Source organism: Kogia breviceps, chromosome 1 (genome assembly GCF_026419965.1).
Source record: "Kogia breviceps isolate mKogBre1 chromosome 1, mKogBre1 haplotype 1, whole genome shotgun sequence".
NCBI classification, from domain to species: domain Eukaryota; kingdom Metazoa; phylum Chordata; class Mammalia; order Artiodactyla; family Physeteridae; genus Kogia; species Kogia breviceps.
In genome coordinates, this window is record NC_081310.1 from 88,766,807 (window position 1) to 88,793,797 (window position 26,991).

At 38.7% G+C, this 26,991-nt stretch overlaps 1 protein-coding gene across 5 annotated transcripts in view; it reads right to left on the bottom strand.

Moving 5' to 3' along the window:
* The window catches only part of LOC131764037 (interferon-activable protein 203-like), a 45,584-nt gene that overhangs the window by 8,959 nt on the left and 9,634 nt on the right, over nt 1–26,991 (bottom strand). For 2 of the 5 annotated variants that reach the window (XM_067039265.1, XM_067039260.1), the window contains 7 exons: nt 17,987–18,271; nt 16,937–17,070; nt 16,001–16,162; nt 14,312–14,479; nt 9,850–10,047; nt 6,982–7,401; nt 5,311–5,499 (listed from right to left, as the gene is read on the bottom strand). In XM_067039265.1, the coding sequence (XP_066895366.1) occupies nt 5,311–5,499; nt 6,982–7,401; nt 9,850–10,047; nt 14,312–14,479; nt 16,001–16,162; nt 16,937–17,070; nt 17,987–18,251 (1,536 nt within the window). In that variant the 5' untranslated portion in view covers nt 18,252–18,271. Of the gene's footprint in view, nt 1–5,310; nt 5,500–6,981; nt 7,402–9,849; nt 10,048–14,311; nt 14,480–16,000; nt 16,163–16,936; nt 17,071–17,986; nt 18,272–26,991 lie in introns of those variants that run through there. The other 3 variants (XM_067039281.1, XM_067039273.1, XM_067039290.1) reach the window with 2 other exon arrangements.

Genomic DNA, 26,991 nt, shown 5'->3' on the forward strand with positions numbered 1-26,991 from the left:
ACAACACAATAACTGAAATGAAAAATACACTAGAAGGAATCAATAACAGAATAACTGAGGCAGAAGAACAAATAAGCGAGCTGGAAGACAAAATGGCAGAAATAACTGCTGAGGAGAATAAAGAAAAAAAGGAAAGAATTGAAGACTATCTCTGAGACCTCTGGGACAACACTAAATGGACCAACATTCGCATTATAGGGGTCCCAGAAGAAGAAGAGAAAAAGAAAGGGTCTGAGAAAATATTTGAAGAGATTATAGTCAAAAATGTCCCTAACATGGGAAAGGAAATAGTCACCCAAGTCCAGGAAGCACAGAGAGTCCCATACAGGATAAACCCTAGGAAAAAAAACACACCAAGACACATATTAATCAAACTAACAAAAATTAAATTCAAAGAAAAAATATTAAAAGCAGCAAGGGAAAAGCAAAGATAATATACAAAGGAATCCTCATACACAGATTTTTCAGCATAAACTCTGCTGGCTAGAAGGGAGTGGCAGGATATACTTAAAGTGATGAAAGAGAAAAACCTACAACCAATATTACTCTACCCAGCAAGGATTTCATTCAGATTTAACGAGAAATCAAAGGCTTTTCAGACAAGCAAAAGCTAAGAGAATTCAGCACCACCAAACCAGCTTTACAAGAAATGCTAAAGAAACTTCTCTATGGTAAAAACAATAGAAGAAAAAGACCCACAAAGACAAAACAATTTTTAAAATGGTAATAGGAGCATACATATCAATAATAACTTTCAATGTAAATGTATTAAATGCCCCAACCAAAAGACACAGACTGGATGAATGGATACAAAAATAAGATCCATATGTATGCTGTCTACAAGAAACCCACTTAAGACCTAGGGACACATACAGACTGAAAGTGAAGGAATGGAAAAAGATATTCCATGAAAATGGAAATCAAAAGAAAGCTGGAGTAGCAATACTCATATCAGATAAAATAGACTTTAAAATAAAGACTGTTCCATGAGATAAGGAAGGACACTACATAATGATCAAAGGATCAACCCAAGAAGAAGATATAACAATTATAAATGTTTAAGCACCCAACATAGGAACACCTCAATATATAAGGCAAATGCTAACAACCATGAAAGGAGAAATCGACAGTAACACAATAATAGTAGGGAACTTTAACACCACACTTACACCAATGGACATATCATCCAAACAGAAAATAAATAAGGAAACACAAGCTTTAAATGACACAATAGACCAGATAGATTTAATTGATATTTATAGACCATTCCACCCAAAAGTGGCAGAATACACTTTCTTCTCAAGTGCACACGAAACATTCTCCAGGATACATCACATCTTTGGACACAAATCAAGCCTCAGAAAATTTAAGAAAATTGAAATCATATCAAGCACCTTTTCTGACCACAACGCTATGAGATTGGAAATAAATTACAGGAAAAAAACTGAAAAAACACAAATACATGGAGCCTAAACAGTGCACTACTAAATAACCAAGAGACCACTGAAGAAATCAAAGAAGAAATAAAAAAATACATAGAAACAAATGACAATGAAAACACATTGACCCAAAACCTTTTGGACACAGCAAAAGCAGTTCTAAGAGGGAAGTTTATAGCAATTCAATATCACCTCAAGAAACAAGAAAAATCTCAAATACACAATCTAACCGTACACTTAAAACAACTAGAGAAAGAACAAAGAAAACCCAAAGTCAGTAGAAGGAAAGAAATCATAAAGATCAGAGCAGAAATAAATGAAATAGAAATGAAGAAAACAATAGCAAGGATCAATAAAACTAAAACTTGGTTCTTTGAGAAGATAGACAAAAATTGATAAACCCTTAGCCAGACTCATCAAGAAAAAAAAGGGAGAGTATGCAAATCAATAAAATTAGAAATGAAAAAGGAGAAATCACAACTGACACTGCAGAAATACAAAGGAATATAAGAGACTACTACAAACCATTTTATGTCAATAAAATGGACAGCCATGAAGAAATGGACAAATTCTTGGAAAGGTACAATTTTCCAAGACTGAACCAGGCAGAATTAGAAAATATAAACAGACCTATCACAAGTAATGAAATTGAAACCATAATTAAAAATCTTCCAAAAAACAAAAGTCCAGGACCAGAAGGTTTCACAGGTGAATTCTATCACACGTTTAGAGAAGAGCTAACACTAATCCTTCTCAAACTCTTCTAAAAATTGCAGAGGGAGAAACACTCCCAAATTCATTCTAGAAAGCCACTATCACCCAGATACCAAAACCAGAAAAAGATATCCCCCAAAAAGAAAATTATAGACCAATATCACTGATGAACATAGATGCAAAAATCCTGAACAAAATACTAGCAAACAGAATACAACAACACATTAAAAGTATCATACACCACAGTCAAGTGTGATTCATCCCAGGGATGCAAGGATTCTTTAATATATGCAAATCAATCAATGTGATACACCACATTAACAAATTAAGGAATAAAAACCATATGAACATCTCAATAGATGCAGAAAAAGCTTTTGACAAAACTCAACACCTATTTATGATAAAAACCCTCCAGAAAATGGGTATAGAGGGAACCTACCTCAACATAATAAAGGCCATATATGACAAACCCACAGCAAGCATCATACTCAATGGTGAAAAACTGAAACCATTTCCACTAAGATCAGGAATAAGACAATGTTGCCCACTGTCACCACTCTTATTCCACATAGTTTTGGAAGTCCTAGTCATGGCAATCAGAGAAGAAAAAGAAAGAAAAAGAATACAAGTTGGAAAAGAAGAAAAACTGTCACTGTTTGCAGATGACATGATACTATACATAGAAAATCCTAAAGATGCCACCAGAAAACTAATAGAACTAATCAATGAATTTGGTAAGGTTGCAGGATACAAAATTAATGCACAGAAATCTCTGGCATTCCTATACAACAACAATGAAAAATCAGAAAGAGAAATTAAGGAAACAATCCCATTTACAATTGCAACAGAAAGAATAAAGTACCTAGGAATAAACATGCTTAAGGAGGTGAAAGACTTGTACTCAGAAAACTATAAAACACTGATGAAAGAAATCAAAGATGACATAAACAGATGGAGAAATATACCATGTCCTTGGATTGGAAGAATCAAAAGCAATCTACAGATTCAATGCAATCCCTATCAAAGTACCAATGGCATTCTTCACAGAATTAGAACAAAAAGTTTTACAAGTTGTAAGGAACACAAAAGACCCTGAATTGCCAAAGCAATCTTAAGAAAGAAAAATGGGGTTGGAGGAATCAGACTCCCTGACTTCAAACTATACCACAAAGCTACAGTAATCAAGGCAGTATGGTACTGGCACAAAAACAGAAATATAGAACAATGGTACAGGATAGAATGCCCAGAGATAAACTCACGCACATATGGTCACCAAATTTACAACAAAGGAAACAAGAACATACAATGGAGAAAAGACAGCCTCTTCAATAAGTGGTGCTGGGAAAACTGGACAACTACATGTAAAAGAATGAAATTAGAGCACTACCTAATACCATACACAAAAATAAACTCCAAATGGATTAAAGACATAAATGTAAGACCAGACACTATAAAACTCTTAGAGGAAAACATAGGAAAAACACTCTTTGACATAAACCACAGCAAGATCTTTTTTGTCCCACCTCCTAGCGTAATAGAAAAAAAACAAAAATAAACAAATGGGACTTAATTAAACTTAAAAGCTTTTGCACAGCAAAGGAAACCATAAACAAGACAAAAAGACAACCCTCAGAATGAGAGAAAATATTTGCAAATGAAACAACAAAGGATTAATCTCCAAAATATGCAAACAGCTCATGGAGCTCAATATCAAAAAAAAGCAATCCAATTAAAAATTGGGCAGAATACCTAAATTGACATTTCACCAATCTTACATTCACCAAGTAAGACATACAGATGGTCAAGAGGCACATGAAAAGATGCTCAACATCACTAATTATTAGAGAAATGCAAATCAAAACTACAATGAGGTATCACCTCACGCTGGTCAGAATGGCCATTATCAAAAAATCTAGAAACAATTAATGCTGGAAAGGGTTTGGGGAAAAGGAAACCCTGCTGCACTGTTGGTGCGAATGTAAATTGATACAACCACTATGGAAAAGAGGATGATGACCTAGAGGGGTGGGATAGGGTGGTTGGGAGGGAGGCTCAAGAGGGAAGGACATATATGCATATGACTGATTCACTATGGTATACAATAGAAACTAACACAGTATTGTAAAGCAATTATACTCCTATAAAAATATATTTATAAAAAGATACTATGTGAATTAAATGAGATAATGTAAAGAAAAAAAAAGCTAAAAGTAACAAATGCTGGAGAGGGTGTGGAGAAAAAGAAACCTTCTTACACTGTTGTTAGGAATGTAAATTGGTGCAGCCACTATGGAGAACAGTATGGAGGTTCCTTAAAAAGCTAAAAATAGAGTTACCATATGACCCAGCAATCCCACTACTGGGCATACGCCCTGAGAAAATGATAATTCAAAAAGAGACATGTACCACAATGTTCATTGCAGTACTATTCACAATAGCCAGTACACGGAACCAACCTAAATGTCCATTGACAAATGAATGGATAAAGAAGATGTGTTACATATATACAATGGAATACTACTCAGCCATAAAAAGAATGAAATAATGCCATTTGCAGCAACATGGATGGACCTAGAGATTATCATACTAAGTGAAGTAGTCAGAGAAAGACAACTATCATATGTTATTATTTATATGTGGAATCTAAAAAAATGATACAAATGAACTTATTTACAAAACAGAAATAGACTGACAGACATAGAAAACAAACTTATGGTTACCAAAGAGGATAGTACTGGGAGAAGTGGAAGTAAATTAGGAGTTTGGGATTAACATATGCACATTATTATCTATAAAATAGGTAAACGAGGACCTACTGTATAGCACAGAGAACTATACTCAATATCTTGTAATAACCTATAATGGAAAAGAATCTGAAAATGAATATATATATGTGTGTGTATGTGTGTGTGTGTGTAACTGATCCCCTTTGTTGTACACTTGAAACTACGAAAACATTGTAAATTAACTGTACTTCAATACAAAAAGTTAAATTTAAAAATATCATTAAAAAAAGAATAATGAAAAGAAACTTTACACCCACTAAATGGCAAAAATTAGTTCTCGTTCCACCTGCTGGACTCTCCATAGTAACAGCAGTCTAGTTTCCTTAAAGACTTCTACTTTGGAACAATAATGACCCCCCAGAAGATCTCACCTTGATGAAACTGTGAATTATGGATCTCAGCTGCCTCTTATCCCCACTTAATGCCAATTCAAAGCAGATGAGTTTAAGTCTGTCGCCTTTCTCACAGCTGATTTTGGTCAGTCGTCCATAAACAAAGACTTCCATCACTCCTGTATTATCTCGTACTTCATAATATATGCATTCATTACATACCAATTTCTGCAAAAGAAAATTAGCATCCATCTTCTAAGAACTGGATCAGGAATTTCCACAACTTTGAAAAATATAGGGCGTTAGTGGAAACTGTTGTCTCAGACCAGTTAATATGAGCTGGAGGTCCAGAATTACAGGTACCAAATAGTGTAAGATATCTTGTTCAGTTTATCCTCCCATTTAAATTCTCTTTCTATCTTTCCTTCCTTTAAGTCTTTGTGTGCTGGGTTCTTCTAGAAAACTGGATTACTTTCCTAATTTTTCCTGCTCCCATCTCAGAATAGCTGAGATTTCTTAAGAAACTTGGATATAGTGTGGTCTGATAAGCTTCACAGGTTTCTTTGGATCTCCTTGAGAACAAAGGCCATTCATGTCTTATTATGAGTCTCAAAAAGATGGTTGCAAGTCCTCCTTAAGCAGATTATTATTTCAATATGTAATTCTTTCCTCTATCTTCTCTATTTATTCATTCTTCCTTAATCTGCCCAATCTTGAATCTAGATCATCTACTTCCATTGTTCTAATTTCTATATTACTTACTTTACTCATTAATTCTACAAATGCACATGTGTGCACAGTCACTTAAACAGAGTGTATGGAAAACAACACGGGGAGAGGTAAAGAGCCACCCTAGAAGACATATATAATGGAATGTGAAACAATACTTCACATAACGGTTAGGTCAGCTAACCTTAGTATTTCTATGATGTGTTGGGACTGAAATACCTACACTAATTCTCAGAATTCAGCAAAATTCTGCATTTTATTGCCCATATTAATATATTGTGGAATGAAACAACTTGAATTTTCTAGTGTTTTCAACATCCCTATTTCTCTTATTAGTTAATGCCAAGGTTTTTTGCTCAACAATTTTTTGATGAATGAATGTGAAGAAGTGAGAGCACTTTAGAGGTCAGATTATCAGAATCCTAGCTAACTGTGGATAAGAGCTGATTCTAGGGCAAAGTTGTCTATTGATTTCTGACTCTGGTTGTCACAGTTGAAATCCAAGCTTGGAAGGGCAACACTTTATTCACAATTAAGTTAAGCTGTCACTGAAACAGGTGAGGCAGAGCTCAAAGAAACAAAACCAGAAGGAGAGCTCTCTCTCTTTTCCCCCCACCTCTCTCTATATATCTATATATACAAATATATATAGATGGATATAGATTTGTATGTATCTCTCTCTCTATATATATATAGATATAAACTCTGCCCTTTACTGGCTCAGGGTGGCTATGAATGGATTAGCACAGCTGTTAAAATGCCATGATTTCTGAAGGACTTGCATGTTGTTACCTTGGGAAGAAGAATGTTAAGAGATTGTCTATCTTATATTCTGAAGTGGGAAGATGGCACCCAGCTATCCCTGGTAAGGGGGGCTTTGAGTTCCTTTGTTTATGAAGTTAATCAAATTCATTCAGCAGCTAAGACTTTTACGTTCTGGGGTTGCAGAAGAAATATTGCAAAACAATGGTGTGGGCTTACCTTATCCACCAGAAACACCCCATTCACAAATGTTCCTAGAGCTTGCGAGTAAAGGTGACTGATTTTAGGAGTTGCATTTGCCTTTTGAATCAGGCTTTTAGAGATCTCCATCTTTCGGTCAGGGTTTACATCAGACACAGATGAGGCATTGAACACCTCCAGGAACCCACTGCGGCCAAAATAATCTGATATGGCAATGATTTTCTTTGGGATGAACTTCTCCTTCAGGTCAACATCATAAACCTTCACTTGGAAGAACTGGCTCTCAGTAGCCACTGTGGCATGAAACATCTTCCTCTCGCTTTCTCTGACATCATATGTAAATGGTTCCGTTGCTTTCAGCACCATAACTTCTTTGGGCCCCCTCTGGAAGCCCTCCTCTCTGGAAGCTTCTTTAGGTACAACCATCAATTTTGGTTTCTACATAGAAGTATATACGAAAAACAGGCACAATTAAGAAAAGGATTCACTCTCTAATGAGAATCATCTATGGCTAAATGTTGACCTCAGCAAAGAACATAATTAGGTGGAGTTGGGGGAAAAAAAACCTAGACAAAGATCACTGACATGGTATATATAATCTAATGGAATGTATGGAAATGATTTAAACAGTGATTTTTTCTTCTTTTTCATTGTTTTATGAGTGTGGTAAGAATAATACTTTTCTTTAAAAGGTATTAACTCAAAGGGAAGAACTATTTCTCCCAGGAAGAGCTATGAAGAGTACAGAGGCAGTGGGCAAAAGCAATGCTGTTGTGTAGTGATTTCTAGTGGAGATGAGGATGAAAAAAATCATCTTAAATTATCCCATCAACTCATTTCAGTGTGCAAGATAAGATACAAATTTGGATGAAAATAAATTGCTCTTGATAGCACTGAGAGTAGGGAATGGCTCCAGTCAGAATCCATTGCTCTCATCCCAGTAGATGTGGTCATGTAAAGACCCAAATTAGAAAGTCCCTTTTCAGGAAAGCAGTGTTATGTTGAAAAAGGGTTAGTAGGCAGCCACCGGAAAAAAATCCCATGAACTTCCTGAATTTGGAAATGTCCTGGATAAAGGATGTTTTGAAGAGTAGCAGAATCAGCCACCCCAAAATATGTTTCTTTGGCACAGGATTATCTTGAAAAACAACATACATAGAGGAAGCTCTAAAACCAGAAAGAAAGTTGCCCTTTTGTAAGGGAAATGTGTATTTATAAATCAAATCTCCATTTCTAAGGGTGTCTGCCACTGTGTACTAGGAAGAGAAGGCGGACTCTAAATCTCAAGAGAATACTATCACCAGAGGAGAAACTGACTTAAATTTGCATAACAGACATCACCCTTGTTTTTCCTGCTTTTCCTGGTAACCTCCACATAACTGGCCTCCCCACACTTTTCTTTCTTCTGTCTTCACTAAAGATGGTATTTAAGCTGGTGGCTTAGGCCACTTCAGGGAGTTACTCATTCTTCCTGGGTCTCTTCTATGTATAGATGAGGTATACCTGTTAATAAACTTCTGCTAGCTTTTTCTTGACAATCTTTGCTTCAGTACAGGGGTCTCAGCCAAGAACTCAGAAGGGTAGAGGGGAAATTGCTTTTCCTCCTCTACACACCCCTGTCAGAATAATGGCAGGGCCCTTAGGAGAAGAATGCCAAAGGAGAAGTCAGGTGTCAGGGGACTTTTCTATGGCCCCCTGTCTACCCAGTGCCTGCACCATTTCTGAGTTTCAGGAGAGCAGTTTGAATTGGAGGGGAGGCTACGGAGGCAAGGGGCGTCCATGGGAGTTCTAGGGACCAGTTCATGGAGACAGGCCAGCTGCTTCCACAGACCAGCAGTGCTCCATGTGGTCTGACTTGTACTGTTATATAGGCCACAGCCTGGGGGTCATGCGGCTGAACTCTGATTTCTCATCACTGTGGCCAATTCTCCCCACATCTGAATGCTCATTCCCAGGCCACGTTAATCAGTAACAACAAATCTCATACTAGTAACAACAGCAGCACCTTGACAAGAAGTGCACAGGACTTAAGGAAGAAATGTATCTATACTCAGGGTCATGAAAAAAGACCTGACCGACACATGTTCTTATTATGTTCACTGTGTGTATAGGGAATACTGGAAATAGCTTAAAGTCAAATAGTAAAGGATTATTTTAAAACTTATAAAAATTTAAAAATGCAGTTATTCTCTTATGTTAAAATAATAATTTAAATCTATACTTCTTGAATTAAGTAGCACTTCAAGATATAGCAGGTGAAAGAAAAAATCTGAATTATAGAAAAATATGTGTAATGTGATCAACCTGGGACAAATTGATATTCTTCGTATATACATAACAAAAGGTAAAATCAGAAAGACTATTTACCAAAATATGGCATTTGATAGAAGGGAGATTTCAGATAGTTAAAATTAATTATTTTTGTCTATTATCTGCATTTCCTAAATTTCTTAGATGATATTACTTCCGTAATTTAAAAAAAGAGAAAGAATTGGTGATAGTGCTTTGTTTGTTTCTGTATTTCTCCACCTTATTGCACCCTAAGCTCTCTCTCTCATGGTGTATTGAAAGAAACACAGAAATAAAATTAAACAAACAAATTAATAGTTATACGCATGACTGAAGAGGAATGATGTATGTGCACACTAGGTCGTAGAATATCCTAATGCAAAGGGCAGCATAATAAGAGTCCGAATTTGAATGTAGGTAGGATCTCAAAATACACACTCAATGTGTATTGAGTGCACACACATGTGTGCACATGTGTGATCTAATTAATAAAGAATTGTATGTTGTAGGGGATTAATGTGAAGTTCCTTTATGGTTCTAGAGAACGTTGTCATTATGTTGTAGGGAGGGAAAATACTGAAAACAGGAATCTGGTACCTTGGTTGAGGAACTGCTGGATGAGGTTGGTGGCAGCATCTGAGGAGTCTGAAGGCAGCCCTCATTTGGGATTATGCTGGGGTTTGCACACTGTGGAAGCTGACTCTGCTCCGGGCATAGTTTCGTTTCCTTGGAGTCAAGTGTTTTATTGGTTGTGTCTTCTATTTTTTGAATCAAAAAATATGTATTTTCTTCTTCCTGGTTAATGGTTTTCAATATCAGATGGACCATAACATTTCTCTCTTACCCTCTATCTCTCTCTGTCTCTATCTGTCTGTCTCTCTCACACACACACACACCACAGGATCTTCACTCTGCCAATTTTCTCTGGAATAACATTACATCTTCAGATACCCTCAACACCTCCCCAGCTTGGAGTCCAACCAGGATTGAAAACTTCTCTCTGCAAATGTTAAAAACTCAGGTGATCAAAATTTCATCGGTCTGTTTTGGAATTCTGGTTCTACCTCCTCTGCAAACTGGCCTGTATCAACTTCACCAAGGCAACACTTGGAGTAATTTATTAGTAGAAAACTCTACCAGGTTATAATGGAAGCACATCTCTGAACAATGGTGGCTGTACTTATGGACATTTTATTAACTAAGTCTTCATTACCTTATATATTTACCAAATAAGCAAATCGGTTTCTATCATCTACTCTTCAAATCCAGGAAACCCAGGTCTGCATCCATTTGAATGCTTTGTTTATCAGCATACCAGAGACACTGTCTCAAATTCATAATTCCAGAGGCAGGATTCTGCTATCTACCTAGTCTCTCTATCAAGCAACCAAATCTTTCGTAGTTCTCAGCATTAAACAGACCCATTTGCAATTTCACCCAGGGCATTCTCAGTACATGGATTTTTGTAATTGTTTAAGCCAGGGCAGGAGGTATCTGTAAAATCATCTATTTTGACTGTATTTGGTTTCACTGATGAAAGACCATTTCTAACATTCTGCAGTATAGAATTGCCACAGTTCTTACCACTTCTAGCATTCATTTAACCAATCCATAAAGTATTAGTTGTTGACAAAATTGTAGATGAGGGAGCTGCTTCAAATGCCTGTCTCTGGCATGCAGCTACTTGATTAGAATACCCTCTGATCTTCCTTGTCACTTCATTCCTCATTAGAAGGCTTAAGAGCCTGGGCAATGGAAACAAATCTGAGATATAACACTATCTGACATAAATTTTTACAAATAAATTTCAGATATTGTAGCATCTATACTACAGTATATGCAATTAAATGCTCAAGTTTTAGAATTCAGTTAGGCTACATTTAAATCCTGGCTCTAACATTCACTTTCTGCATGACCTTGGAGAAGATTTCTAACCTTTAAGAACTTCAGTTTTCTCATATGTAAAATGGGATTAACAATAGTATCCTCGTGTGACATTATAAAGAACAAATGAGATAATGTACACAAAGAACACAGGTTTTAGAGTCTAGCACCATTAAATGCTCATTACCTAGAAATATCACTACATTATTATTTTACAGTAGACACAGGGCTTTCTATTTTTGCTCTGATCCACAGATGTTTCTTGTTTAATGATGACCTTCTTGATGGAAACCCAATATAGAGGTGGTATGGGAAGCACTTTATTAAAGAAGCTTCTCTATTCATTTCTGCTACATTTAGTAATTCAATCTCATTGACAAGAGCATCTTGATCATTTTTTACAATTGGTTAAACCAAAATCTTCCATCATAACAGTAGGATTTAGGTCCCTAAAACATACTTTATGGCTGGATAATATTTCAAAATAGTAATTGATTTTTTTCCCCTTGGCTTATTTCCTTCACCACTCTACCCTGTTCTTGAATCATGCCAATGTGTGCTGTTTGCTACTGGGGAGACATAGCAGCAGGAATCAAAGAAAATATTGGTCTGCTTCTGTTTTTGAATCCCAAACAGAGCCTATATTACAAAGAAAATAGTTGGGAGACCCCATGATGAAGAAGAGCAAGGCTTTCCTGCTCTTTCCCCTGATAAATCAAAGACAGAATGGGTCAGATCCTCTTTGTGCCAGGTCTCCTACAGAGGTGGCTGGACCCCAAAGAAGAAATGACTGAATGGTGTGTTTAGGTGTATGAGGCCAAAAGGGCAGATGAGCCTCCCTGGGATTCCTGTGCTCCAAGGAGTTTTAGGGGCAGCAGAATGATTCTTATGAAAGTAGAAATGACTATGTCACAAGTTTAGGCAGATGGGACCTTAGAAAGTGTCAATTCTAAGCCTGTATGCATAGAAAAATAGGCTTGTCTTGCAAAAGGGAGGGAATATGGGGATATATGTATACATATAGCTGACTCACTTTGTTACACAGCAGAAACTAACACACATTGTAAAGCAATTATGCTCCAAAAAAGATGTTAAAAAAAAAAAAGAAAAATAGGGTTGTTTAGAGATGTCCACATAAGTCATTGTCATAGCAGAGAGACAGTGAGCCTGAGGTTTCAATGACTGGACCAAGGCCAGCTGGACCTAGAGGCAAACAGGCACAGATTACTAGCTCCATCCCATAAATAAAACAGAGAGACTATGTGAGGAATTATTAATTATTGGAGGTAACAGTAATAAAAATAACAAAACTTGAAAAATCTTGTCAGAAGAAATCTGTCTTCAACTGGTATGCATGGATTTGCATAGGGGGCTTCAGCCTCAGCAGCTTGGAACTTGGGTGACAAACTATTTTAGAGAATAGTGATTTAAATACTGCTTTTGCCTATTCCTCAGTCACTTGCTTATTTGCTGCAGTAATAGGCATTGCATCCCAGTGTGACCCCTGATAAGCACAGGGGTCATATCAGGGCAGAACAAAGGCAGGCTAGGATAGGAGCTGATACACACGTGTGTGTACTCACTTTTCCATTCTCATCTGGTCTTTGCTGGGAAAGGGCACTGTGAATGGAAACTATGGCCTGCCATATCAGTAAACTGAGGATGCTGCAGCCATCAAGCCATCACATTACAGTTGCCCTGACGGTAAGCCCTGAGGGAACTCAGGATAGAAACATGATGCCCGCCATCTAGCAGTCAACTGCTGCAGCCAACCCGGATGGTGCACCTTGAGGAAACTCAGCATGAGAAAGCACAGGAGACTGGCCCCAGATAACTGAGATTCATAGCAAAGGAATGATTTCAGTGAGTTCAGACTCTTGCATCTTCCTATACATAGAAAAGTGCCAAATTTCTTAACTTGAGATATCTGGCTTTCTTTATTAACAGTAATATTTTGATGTTCCAACTACCTGGTCTTTGTTGCAAAACCTCCTGTACATCCTGGCTCCCCCCTTGCTTCTTCAGAGCAGTCTCTCAGAGCTATCTGAGATTCTGTGTCTCCCGCTTAAGTCCTCATATTGTCTTCCAAATAAAACATAACTCTCAACTTTTAGGTTGTGCATTTTTCTTCAGTTGACAGGCACCTTATAACTGATGTTTTAGTATAATAACAAAGAAAAATGTACATTTATTACAGTTGCGATAAGTGCTAAAAAGGAAAAGGAAATGGATCTTTGAAAGCAAACAAGAGGAATACCTAGGACTTCCCTGGTGGCACAGCTGTTAAGAATCTGCCTGCTAATGCAGGGGACACGGGTTCGAGCCCTGGTCCGGGAAGACCCCACATGCCACAGAGCAACTTAGTCCATGCACCAAAACTACTGAGCCTGTGCTCTAGAGCCTGCAAGCCACAACTACTGAGCCCACAAGTCACAACTACTGAAGTCTGCATGCCTAGAGCCCATGCTCTGCAACAAGAGAAGCCACTGCAATAAGAAGCCCCCACACCACAATGAAGAGTAGCCCCCACTCACCGCAACAAAGACCCAACACAGCCAAAAATAAATAGATAAATAGATAGATAGATAAATAAATAAATAGATAAATAAATAAATAAATAGATAAATAAATAAATTTATTTAAAAAGAAAAGAGGAATACCTAATGTATTCTGGGAAGGGGGTATCAGTGAGGACTTGTATGAGGAAGAGATTCAGGTTTGCATCTGAAAGGTGAAGACACCTGAACCAGTGGTAAATCAGGACAAGTGATTCCAAACAAAGAAAGCAATCTGTGTCAAAACATCTGACATGGGAAGGAGCACAGAACTTTGAAAATAAACCCTATCGTGTGGTCAGTGAACAAAGGGGAGTAGGACCAAGGAAAGTGGAATGTAAGGGTGAACACACATTCATCTAGACTTGTCTGGTCACCTTCCCCTCCTCTTTCTATTCAACACAAGAGTGTAACCCTCTCAAAATTAGAGATTATTTCATAAATACATGCTTTGTAAATAGCCAAGGAGTTAGAATAGAGTGGGATCACAAAACATACAAGGAAAAATGAATGAGTGATTATATTAAATAAATAAATGATAAATTGTGGGAAATGAGATTATGATAATTCTTGTACTTATGTTGAAGGAGGTACAAGGAATGGGAGCAGGGAGCAGGTACCTTGACTGAGAAACTGCTGGATGGTGTTGGTGGAGGTATAGATTTCACTGGACAACTGCTCCCAGTTGGGCATGTGATGGTTGCTGAAGTTCCTGGAAGCTGACTCAGTTTCTGAGATACGGTCTTCCTTTTTGAGTCCTTAATTTTGGTGGCTATGTCATTTTTTTTCTCGAGAAAAAAAGATTTTTTCCTTAGTTCTTGATAATGATTTTCAAAATCACATAGAACACAGCATCATTTATTTTCTCTTTTTTCATGTAGAGTCTTAAGTTTTCCATTTTTTTCTGAAATAATAGCACATATACAGATACCTGTATTACCTATCCTTCTCCTATCTCAACTAGGATTACAAATTTCACTCTCCAAATACTAAAAGCTCAGATGAAATTTCATTGGTTTGGGATGGAATCCAGGTCCTACATCTGATGCAAACCAGCCAAAGCAGGAAGGTAAACTTCCCTGGTTATAAGGGAAGAAAATCTCAATCCAAAATTGGCTGTATTTAAGGATGTTTATTAACTATGACTTTCTGATCAAGAAAATATACCAGTGGGTTTCTGATATCTGCTCTTCAGTCTCCTAGAAACCTACTGATATTTTGGGAAAGATTACTGGACGAAATATGGACTCTTGGGACAAATAAGAAAAATGACAACAAGGAAACAACACCCCAAATAGGGAGTCCCTTTATTTGGGAGGTCTGTCTTTAAGGGGCATGTGTGTGTGGGGGTGGGGTGGGGATGCAGCCTGAGTTAGCGGGCAGTTTGGGTCTTAGGTGAGAAACTATGTTAGAGAATAGTGGTTTAAATCCTGCTCTTGCCTACCCTTCATGTTGTCTTGGGGCCATCTTTTAGTGCCCATCCATCTCAAATACAGGCTCCATAGTCCTGGGTTGCATATAACCACAGGGCAAAACAAAAAGCAGGTTGGAATAGGAGTCAATGTCTACAGGTGTGAAATCACTTTCCCACCCCTATCTTGTCTTCCTCTGGGACAGGTTACCTATAATCTGGGCTCTTTGTCTAGAAGAAAAGAAAAATGTAGAGTTATCACACTTGTGATAAGTAATATAAAGGAATAGTAAAGCGTCCTGTGAAGGCAAACAATGAGAGTATCTGATCCTTTCTTGAAAGGGGTTGTTTCAGTGAGGACTTGCCTGGGGAAGGAATTCAGGTTGGTACCTGAAGATTGAATGCATTTGAGCTAGAGAAGAGACAGGGATAATGAATTCCCAATCCAGGAAAGAGCCTATGTGCAAACACCTGACATGGGAAAGAGCATATAATGCTGAGAACTAGTCTAGACCCGTGGTTAAGGGGAAAGGGGTGAAAAGAGACTGAAATGTAGGGGAGAAACATACCCTTATAGTCATGTCTAATTGGCCACTCCCATTCCCTATTCCAGGACCAAACATAAGACAGTCACATTCTTGAGGTCAGGAATTATTTCATAAATGCATACCTTGTATACCTTGTCAGGAATTATTTCATAAATGCATACCTTGCCAAAAGCCACAGGACTTAGAATACATTGAGGTCTCAATATATGCATTTGATAAATTAATGGGAGATTTTATTATATAAGGAAATTTTATACAGTAAGGGATTACTGAGAAACTCTTTCAAGGTCATGAGGATCCTTATAATATGATGTAGGGTGGTGAACGTATTAGGAACAGGAAACTGGTACCTTGGTTGAGGAACTGCTGGATGGGTTTGGTGGAAGCATTTGAGGAGTCTGCGGAAGGCTCTCAGTTGACTGTGTGCTGGTTACTAACAATTCTGGAAGCAGATCCTGCTTCTTCTTTAGATTCATCCTCTTAGATTCATTAGTTTTTGTGGTTTTCTTTTCCTGAAAGTAGGGTTTTTTCCCCTGGTTAATACTTTTCAATAATAAAAGAAACACATCTTTACTACTGAGAAAATCAAATTTTTATTACTAGATTCTAATTATACTAAAATTTATGTTCTTGGGAACTCCAGGGAACTACATATAATCCATCGTCTGAAGAGATGGCCAGAAGATAAGCAGTGCATATGTATGTTGGCTTCATACAAATAGTAAGGAAAAATACATGTCATTCCTTTTTCTTTTTGCGGTACGCGGGCCTCTCACTGCTGTGGCCTCTCCCGTTGCGGAGCACAGGCTCTGGACACGCAGGCTCAGCAGCCATGGCTCACGGGTACAGCCGCTCCGCGGCATGTGGGATCTTCCCGGACTGGGGCATGAATCCATGTCCCCTGCATTGGCAGGCAGACTCTCAACCACTGCGCCACCAGGGAAGCCCTGAATTTAGTCTCTTTGAGTAGGCTTTGGCAAGCTGTTTTCCTAATCTGATTGCTATTTTAATATACATCTAAAAGAGGGGTAATGATTTCATATTTCCACCATAGGGAATTATATTACACAATTTAAAGTGCACAGAAGTTCGGAAACATAATGGGTGATCAGTACCTATTAATTCACTGGCTCTAAAATTAATTTTCACTGTGGCCCTGGATCCCCTTTTCTCTGATTCGTTTATTTGCATGTTGAGAAATGAATAAAGAACTAAGTGTTCATAAGAAGGTAACAAGTAGAAAAGCCACAGTAAAATCTCCCTTTGTGAGACCTTAGCCATCCTACCTTCACAGGTGTATCCTTGATTGATTCAAGTCCCAAATCTTTATTAGTGGTGGATGTAGATTGGTCAGGACTGGGTTTATTCAGCTTGCTTTTATTCACTCTAGTTGCTTCTTTTGCTCTGCTTCTCCTAATAACTGATGTGGTAAAAGAGAACATGATAAATCCAGAGGAGCTGGTCTAAGATACCTGAAGTACCTTCAATACTATTTCCTGTCACTTCCTGCTTGTGGATCTGGGTAAGCTTGTATCTGCCTCTACTGCATTAGCCTAGCTTGGTCATAGGTAGCCAGCAGTAGCAGCATAGGTATAGGTACTGGCTCAAACTTCCTCAGTGGTTTCCTTTCTTGTCCCCTGTACCACAAGCATATTCTTCCTGTCCTCTGGACTCCTATCTAGTTCAGTTGAACCCTTTTACAATCCATTTATTCTATATTTTCCTTTTAAGAATCTAAAGTTTTCATGATGCTAGTGGTGGGTCAATTTCTACAGATCTATTTGAATTACTGAAACCAGAGAAAACAAATATAATCTAATTTGTGATGGGACAAAGTGGTGATACTGGACTTAGACTTTTTAAAATATGTTTTCCTAATCCAGAGGTTTTATAAGAGGCAGGGTCTTCACATCTCTCAGAGGTAGGTTTTTATTTAAGTACTGCCTCAGAGTTGTTTCTAGAAAATATAAAAATGATGGAGTAAATATAATAGAGCATGCATATTAACTGATTTAAATATTTCAAGAACCTACATGTTCTAATTTTGTTTCATCATTGTCTAACCTTTCTAATGTATGGAAGCCTCAGCCTTTCTCTTCAGCTCCTTCTAATATTTTCTTTGCCCACACCCCCAAAATACACCCTCTAAAACATATCAGATCTCTTTGTAGGAAAGGCATCCTCTAAGTTGTCAATTTGTTGGCATCTAAAGTACTATCATTGTCATGGCTACTGAGTCCTAAGTTGGGAAAAAGAGGTCTAAACTTTGACCAAATCAGGGTTCTATTTAAGGTTGAGGTCAGTACAGAGAGTGTGAAAGAGGTTCTTCCAAGTACCTTTTAACTTCTCATTTTTAAGAGTTTTAGCAAGGTCTTTAATTTCGTCTATATCTTTGACCAAACCTATTAATTTGTCAACACAGGCAGGCCCATGGAACTTTACTTCCATCAAGTCAGCAATCTTAATTCTGTCATATTCATCTTGCATTTTCCTAGTCAGTCTTAAATCCTTGGCCAGTAAACTCTTAATCACTCTAAACTGATAATCACTGATGTGCTGAAATCCTTTCAGCAGAAGAATTCTCTTGAATTCATTCGCCATCTCTCAAGTTAGGGACGTGCCTGCAAGAGAAAAATAACATATGGTGTTACACCTTTATACAGACAATTTAAAAGACTGGTTATGTCTATGTGAGTTAATGGCATATGTCAAAGTATTATCCATGGGTGTGTGTGACAAAAAGGGACTTAATTACCAGACGTGTTACTGTGGAAAATGGGTTGAAAACTGCTGTATGAGAAACTTCTAAGAAATTCTCCCATTTTGATGATCTTGAGTTGGTTTAAGGGTGGGTATGGTGGAAGGAGGTCCAGAAATAAGCAATGGTTGCAGTGTGTCAAGTATGGACTATGCAGTGTCAAAGTCCCTGATTCCTCCTCCCATCCTTTATTGGAGCTGCAGCCTACTCCTTGAATGTCTGCCTTGTTGGTTCATGACTCTTTCCAGCATGTCTGAAGTGGCCTATGAACAAAATGGGCTGCAACCTCTCACCTTATATAAATATCCTTCTGCCATAGCACTACAGTTCCACGCTGGGTACCAACCCTAGTCCATCCACTTGGCACTTCCCTAGTCAGTTCTCATTAGCATCATCTCTCCCTGGGGCATGGACCATGTTCTCTGTGTCCTATGTGCCCATGTCAGTGTCCCTTTGTTGGACTTCTCCCTTCTCTCTAGGACAGGATCACAGCATTTATTGACTGGAATAATTTCGATGGCTGCTTGATTTTTCTCCTTCCAGGCTTAATTTCTCTAATCAGTTCTTTTCACAGAGCCAGGTATCTCTCTATAAAGCCGTGGTTCTATCCCACTTGACATCCTTCAATAGTTCCCCATTTTCTCTTTGAAAAAGTTCTTGCTCCATAGCCTGGCTTAAAACGCCTTGAATAATCTGCCTCTTTCTTTACCTCTGTAATTTTTATGTCTCTTGCTCTAGAAATATACACCACACCTTACCTTTTCATATTTCATGACTTTGTTAATTCCCTTCCCAAGGCCTAGAAAGCCATTCCCATCTCTCTTCCTCTGAATACCTCCTTAGAGCATTCAAGACTCAGCTGAGGCTTTGTCTTCTGAAAGCTACCAGAGGCCTGATTTGGGAGTGAGTGTCACTCTTCCGGGCCTCTTTAGCACCCTGTGCACCTCCTTGACGGCCCTCAATGCATGGTATGCATTCCAGTCTTCTGTTTCAAGTCATGAATTCTTTTAGTTAGGAAACATGTGTTCGTGTACCCTTTTTATAATTGGAATGTTCAAATTCCCAGGGTTGTGAATTATTCCTTCCTGAGAGATCATGAGCATCCTCAGTTAGATCAGGCCCATAGAGTGATGAGCCCACACCGGCCCAGGACCACCACAGTGCTGCAGCCTGCCTTATCAGAAACTAGCCAATCCACCAACACGCCTGAAACAGCCCCAGAATCTCCTGGGCCATTGCCCTGCCTGCCAGTAGGCCAAAACCAATTCTGGGACACCTTGGACCCCTTAGCCAGTGGCCCTAGGCTTTGGCCCCAATGACCAACAGGCTTATACCAGCTTCAGGACCTCCAGGGTCCTATAGCCAGAGGCCCTGAGACCTGGCTTCACCCACCAGTGAGCCGGCACTAGTCCCAGTAAGCTCTGGTCCCTGGTCCTGTCCTTTAGCAGGCTGAGTCCAGCCCTGGGGCCACTGGGCCCCAGACCCAACCACCAACAGGCCAACACCAGTTCCGAGACACACTGGACCCCTCAGCCAGCTGCCTCATGACCAAACCCCACTCACCAGTGGCCAGCACCAGTTTTGGGACACGCCAGAACCTGTAGCCTGCTGGCCTGCCCACCAATGGGCCAGCACTGTCCTTGGGACCCCCACGGTTGCACAGTTACCTTGTGACCCAGCCTCACCAACCATTGTCCTTGGCACAAGGCAGGGCCTGGCAACCAACTGGGGCCAGCCACACCTACCAGACTATCCACGATAGTCAGCCGACCACAAAAGAAGGACTTGCATAGCTCTAATAGGGGGAACCCCTAGAGCAGGGGCCCCCAAACCCTGGGCTACAGACTGGTACCAGTCCATGGCCTATTAGGAACAGGGCTGCACAGCAGGAGCTAAGGAACAGGCAAGCAAGCAAAGCTTCATCTGTATTTACAGCTGCTCTCCATTGCTCACATTACTGCCTGAGCTCCACCTCCTGTCAGATCAGCGGCGGCATTAGAGTCTCATAAAGCGCGAACCCTACTGTGACTATGCATGCGAAGGATCTAGGTTGTGCACTCCTTATGAGAATCTAATGCCTGATGATCTGAGGTGGAGCTCAGGCAGTGTTGCTAGCACTGGGGAATGGCTGCAAATATAGATTATCATTAGCAAAGAGGTTTGACTGCACGGAGACCATAATAAATCAATTGCTTGCAGACTCATATCAAAACCCTATCAGTGAGTGGCAAGTGACAATTAAGCTGCATCTGGTGGCAGGCTTTATAGTGGCAAGCGAGTTGATGTACTTCAATTGTACAGCTGCATCTGGTGGCAGAGCTTAAGTCAGAATCCAACACTTATTTTAGTCTGCTCATGGCTGGCCCATTATTTTATTTACTACTTCTGTCCATGCCTCTTTCCCGCACTGTGCACTTGTCTCAGTCACAGTTTTGGCAAGCCCGCAAGCTAACCCTAGCCAAAATGAGTAAAAAACAAAAGTCACTGGAGAGCTTCTTTGAAAATGGGGAAAGACCCAATGATGAGACAGCAGAAGACTCTTAAGACAGCCAATACAAAGAAAGCTTCATTTAAAAGAAAATACCAAGAGTCCTACTTAAATTACAGGTTCATTGCAACAGGTGATTCACATTCTCCAAGCCCACTTTGCATAATATGCGGTGACCAGCTATCCAATGAAGCCATGAAACCTTCAAAAGTGTTTCACCACATGGAGACCAAGTACCCTGCATGAAAAGACAAGCCTTTGGATTTTTTCAAAAGAAAAAATGTGAACACGAAGAACAGAAGCAATTATCAAAGGCCATCACTTCATCACATGTGTCTGTACTGAGAGCATAATTCTTAGTGGCTAAATGCATTGTTTAAGCTGAGAAGCTCTTTACTATTGGTGAACAGTTGATTCTGCCTGCTGCTAAGGACATTTGTTGTAAAACTTTAGAAGAGGCTGCAGTTCAAAGGTGGCACGTGTTCCTCTTTTGGCTAGACGAATAACTAGACGAATTGATGAAATAGCAGAGGATATTGACTCACAGTTGTTAGAGAGGATTAATGAGTCACTGTGGTATGCAATCCAGGTTGATGAGTCTACCAATGTTGAGAACAAAACAACAATGCTTGTTTTCGTGTGATATATTTTTCAGGAGGATGTGCATGAGGATATGTTACGTGCACTTTTGTTGCCAACCAACACCACAGCTGCAGAACTATTCAAGTCTTTGAATGATTACATATCAGGAAAACTGAACTGGTCATTTTGTGTCGGTATATGCACAGACAGAGTGGCTGCCATGACTGGACGGCTTTCTGTTTTCACTACTCAGATCAAATAGGTCGCATCTGAATGTGAGTCTATGCACTGTGTCATCCATAGAGAAATGCTGATTAGCCGAAAAATGTCACCTGAACTTAACAACGTTTTGCAGGATGTGATTAAAATTATCAGCCACATTAAAGTACACGCCCTTGGGCTTCCCTGGTGGTGCAGTGGTTGAGAATCCGCCTGCCAATGCAGGGGACACGGGTTCGTGCCCCGGTCCGGGAAGATCCCACATGCCGCGGAGCAGCTGGGCCCGTGAGCCATGGCCGCTGAGCCTGCGCGTCCGGAGCCTGTGCTCCGCAACGGGAGAAGCCACAGCGGTGAGAGGCCCGTGTACTGAAAAAAATAAATAAAAAAATAATAATAATAATAATAAAGTACATGCCCTTAACTCACATTTGTTCATGTAGCTCTGTGAGGAGATGGACACAGAGCATACACATCTTCTCTTATACACAGAAGTGAGATGGCTTTCTAAAGGTAGATCATGGGTGAGAGTTTTTAAGTTATGAGAGCTGCCTCAGAGATTTCTTTTAGAAAAACAGTCACCATTGGCAGCACATTTCAGTGACACAAAATGGGTCTCAAAATTTGCTTACTTGTGTGATGTATTCAACCTGTTCAACAAACTCAATCTGTCACTTCAGGGGAGACCTACAACTGTGTTCAAGTCAGCAGATAAAGTGACTTCATTCAAAGCCAAACTGGAACTAGGGGGGTGATGAGTGAACATTGGGATTTTTGATATGTTTCAAACATTAGCAGAGATTTTGAAAGAGACTAAGCCAGGGCCTTCTTTCTCCCAGCTGGTGCATGATCACCCATCTCAGCTTTCAAGAAAGTTTGAGCATTACTTCCCAACCACAAAAGACCCCCGAACTGGGAAGAAGGAATGGATTTACAACTCATTTGTGAATAACCCAGGTGAATTGACTTTGTCCATGCTAGAAGAGGATCAACTGCTTGAGTCTGCAAATTACAATGGCCTTAAAAGTATGTTTGAAAAAATTTCAAGTCTCCATTGCATTCTGGATTAAAGTCAAGGTGGGATATCCTTAAATTGCCACAAAAGCACTGAAAAGCCTGCTTCCATTTCCAACATCCTATCTTTGTGAAGCACAGTTTTCTGCAGTGTCAGCAACCAAAACAATATTACAGAGTAGACTGGACATGAGCAACACACCTTAGCTCTCACTGTCTCCCATCATCCCCATCTAGTTGCAGGAAAACTGCTCAGGGCTCCCACTGATTCTACATTATGGTGAGTTGTATAATTATTTCATTATATATCACATTGTAATAATAATAGAAATAAAGAGCATAATAAATGTAATGCCCTTGAATCATTCCGAACATTCCCCCCACCCCGGTCTGTGGAAAAATTGTCTTCCATGAAACTGGTCTCTGGTGCCAAAAAGTTGGGGACAGCAGCCCTAGAGCATATAACTCTGGTGACCAGAAGGGAGTGCACTGCTGGGACAAATAAGACATCTTCTACAAAAGACTACTTCTCCAAGGTCAGGAAACATAACCAATGTACCAAATACACAGAAATAAAACAAGAAATTAGGCAAAATGAAGGTATAGAGGAATATATTCCAAATGAAGGAACAAGATAAAACCTCAGAAGAACAACTAAGTGAAATGGACATAGGCAACATACCCAATAAATAGTTCACAGAGGTGACCATAAAGATGCTCAAAGAACTCAGGAGAAGATTAGATGAACAGAGTGAAAAGTTAGAAGTTTTTAACAAAAAATTAGAAAATATAAAGAAGAATCAAACAGAGATGAAGAATAAAATAACTGAAATGAAAAATAAACCAGGAGGAATCAACAGTAGAGTTAATGATACAGTAGAACAGATCAGCAAGCTGGAAAACAGAATAATGGAAATCACTGAAGCTGAACAACAAAAAAAATGAGAACAGTTTAAGAGAACTCTGGGACAACATCAAACATGTTATCATTCATCATAACATAGGAGGGTCCCAGAAGGAGAAGAGAGAGAAAAAGGGGCAGAGAACATATTTGAAGACATAATAGCTGAAAACTTCCTTAACCTGGGTAAGGAAACAGACAGGAAGCACAGAGAGTCCCAAACAGGATCAACCCAAAGAGGACCACACCAAGACACACTGTAATTAAGATGGCAAAAATTAAAGATAAGGAGAAAATATTAAAATCAGCAAGGGAAAAGCAACAAGTTTCATACAAGGGAACTCCCATAAGGCTATCAGCTGACTTTTCGGCAGAAACTCTGCAGACCAGAAGGGAGTGGCATGATATGTTTAAAGTGATGAAAAAGAATAATCTACAACCAAGAATACTCTTGCCAGCAAGTCTTTCATTCAGATTTTATGGAGAGATTAAAGGTTTTACAGGCAAGCAAAAGCTAAAAGAGTTCAGCACCAGAAAACTGGCTTTAAAGGAAATGTTAAAAGGACTTTTCTGAATAAAAAGAAAAGAAACATGAAGCATAAAAGGAAAAAATCTCATTGGTAAAGGCAAATATACAGTAAAGGTAATATATTAGCCATGTATAAAGCTAGTAGGAAGGTTAAAAGACAAAAATTGTAAAATCATCTATATCTGCAATAAGTTGTTAAGAGATACACAAAACAAAAAGATGTGAATATGATGTCAAAATTTTAAACATGGAAAGGGGGGAGGAAATGCAGTGTTGTTAAAATGTGTTTAAACTTAAGAGTTTAGCAAGTTAAAATAATCATATATATATATGAACAAGACAAGGATGCCTACTCTTACCACTTTTATTTAACATAGTATTAGAAGTCCTAGTCACAGCAACCAAACTAGAAACAAAGAAAAATAAAAGGAATCCAAATTGTAAAGGAAAAATTAAAACTGTTACTGTTTGCAGATGAAATGATACTATACATAGAAAATCCTAAAGACACCACAAAAAAACCTACTAAAACTCATCAATGAATTCACTTAAGTTGCAGGATATGAAGTTAATATATAGAAATCTGTTGCATTTCTATACACTAACAATGAACTATCAAAAACAGAAATTAAGAAAACAATCCTATTTATAATCACATCAAAAAGAACAAAATGCTTAGGAATAAATCTTAGGAATAAATCTTCTAGGAGGTAGAAGACCTGTATTTGGAGAACTATAAGACACTGATGAAAGAAATTAAAGACAACACACAAAAAATGGAAAGATATAATGTTCATGGATTGAATAAATTAATATTATTAAAATGACTAAACTACCCAAAGCATTCTACAGATACAATGCAATCCCTATCAAAGTACCAATGGCATTTTTCACAGAACTAGAACAAAAAAAATCTAAAATTTGTATGGAAACACAAAAGACCTCAAACAGCCAAAACAATTATGAGAAATAACAAAGCTGGAGGTACCATGCTCCCTGATTTCAAACTATACTACAAAGCTACAGTAATCAAAACAGTATAGCAATGGAACAAAAACAGATATATAGATCAACAGAACAGAATAGATCCCAGAAATGAAGCCACACTTTATGGACAATTAATCTGACAAAGGTGGGAAGAATATACAATGCATAAAAGACAGCCTCTTCAACAAATGGTGTTGGGAAAACTGGACAGCTACATGCAAAAGAATCAAACTGGTCTACTCTCTCACACCATACAAAAATAAATTCAAAACACATTAAAGACTTAAATGTAAGACTTGAAACCATAAAACTTCTAGAAGAAAACATAGGCAGTACACTCCTTGACATCAGTCTTCATTATATTTTTTTGGATATATCTTCTCAGGTAAGGGAAAAAAAGCAAAAATAGATAGATGGGACTACATCAAACTAAAAATCTTTTGCACAGCAAAGGGAACTATCAACAAAACCAAAAGGCCACCTACTGAATGGGAGACTATATTTGTAAACAATATATCTGACAGTGGGTTGATATCCAAAATATACAAAGAACTCATACAAGTCAACATCAAACAAAGAAACAAACAAATAACCCAATTAAAAAATCAGCAGAGGATCTGAAGGGACATTTTTCCAAGGAAGACATAAAGATGGCCAAGAGGCTCATGAAAAGATGTTTAACATCACTAACCTGTCATAATGGTTATTATATCAAAAAGATGACAAATAACAAGTGTTTGTGAGGATATGGAGAAAAGAGAACCCTCATGCTCTGTTGGAAGGAATGTAAACTGGTGCAGCCACTATGGAAAACAACATGGAGATTTGCAAAAAAATGGGAATAAAACTACCATATGATCCAGATACTCAAGATACACACTTGAGTGTCTATCCAAAGTAAACAAAAACACTATTAGAAAAGATATATGCACCCCAATGTTCATGTCAGCACTACTTGCGATAACCAAGATATGGAAACAACTTAAATGCCCCTCAGTAGATGAATGGATAAAGAAGACGTGGTAAATATATATGACGGGTTTTTACTCAGGCATAAAAAATAATAAAATCTTGCCAGTTGTAATAACATGGATGGACCTAGAGGGTATTATGCTAAGTGAAATAGTCAGACAGAGAAAGACAAACATTGCATGATTTCATTTATATGTGGAATCTAAAAACACCAAACAAATGAACAAACATATCAAAACATAAATGGAGTTACAGGTACAGAGAACAAATGGGTGTTCTCCAGAGGGTGGGGGTGGAGGGCAAAGAAATAAGTTAAGGAGATTAAGAGGTACAAATTTCCAGTTGCAAAATAAATGAGTCATGTGTATGAAATGTACAGTGAGGAATACAGTCAATAAGTATGTAATAGCTTTGTATAGTGACAATCATAACTAGACTTACTGTGGTGATTGATTTGAAATGTATAGAAATAACGAATCACGAGACTTTCAAGAGAGCAGAATAGTAAGACATGGAGATCACCTTCCTCCCCACAAATACATCAGAAATACATCTACATGTGGAACAACTCCTACAGAACACCTACTGAACGATGGCAGAAGACCTTAAACATCCCAAAAGGCAAGAAACTCCCCACGTACCTGGGTAAGGCAAAAGAATAGGGACAGGACCTGCACCAGTGGGAGGAGCTGTGAAGGAGGAAAAGTTTCCACACACTAGGAAGCCCCTTCACTGGCTGAGACAGGGGGTAGTGCTGAGGAAGCTTCGGAGCCACAGAGGAGAGCACAGCAACAGCGGTGCAGGGGGCAAAGCAGAGAGATTCCTGAACAGAGAATCGGTGCCAATCAGCACTCACCAGCCCGAGAGGCTTGTCTGCTCACCCGCCGGGGCGGG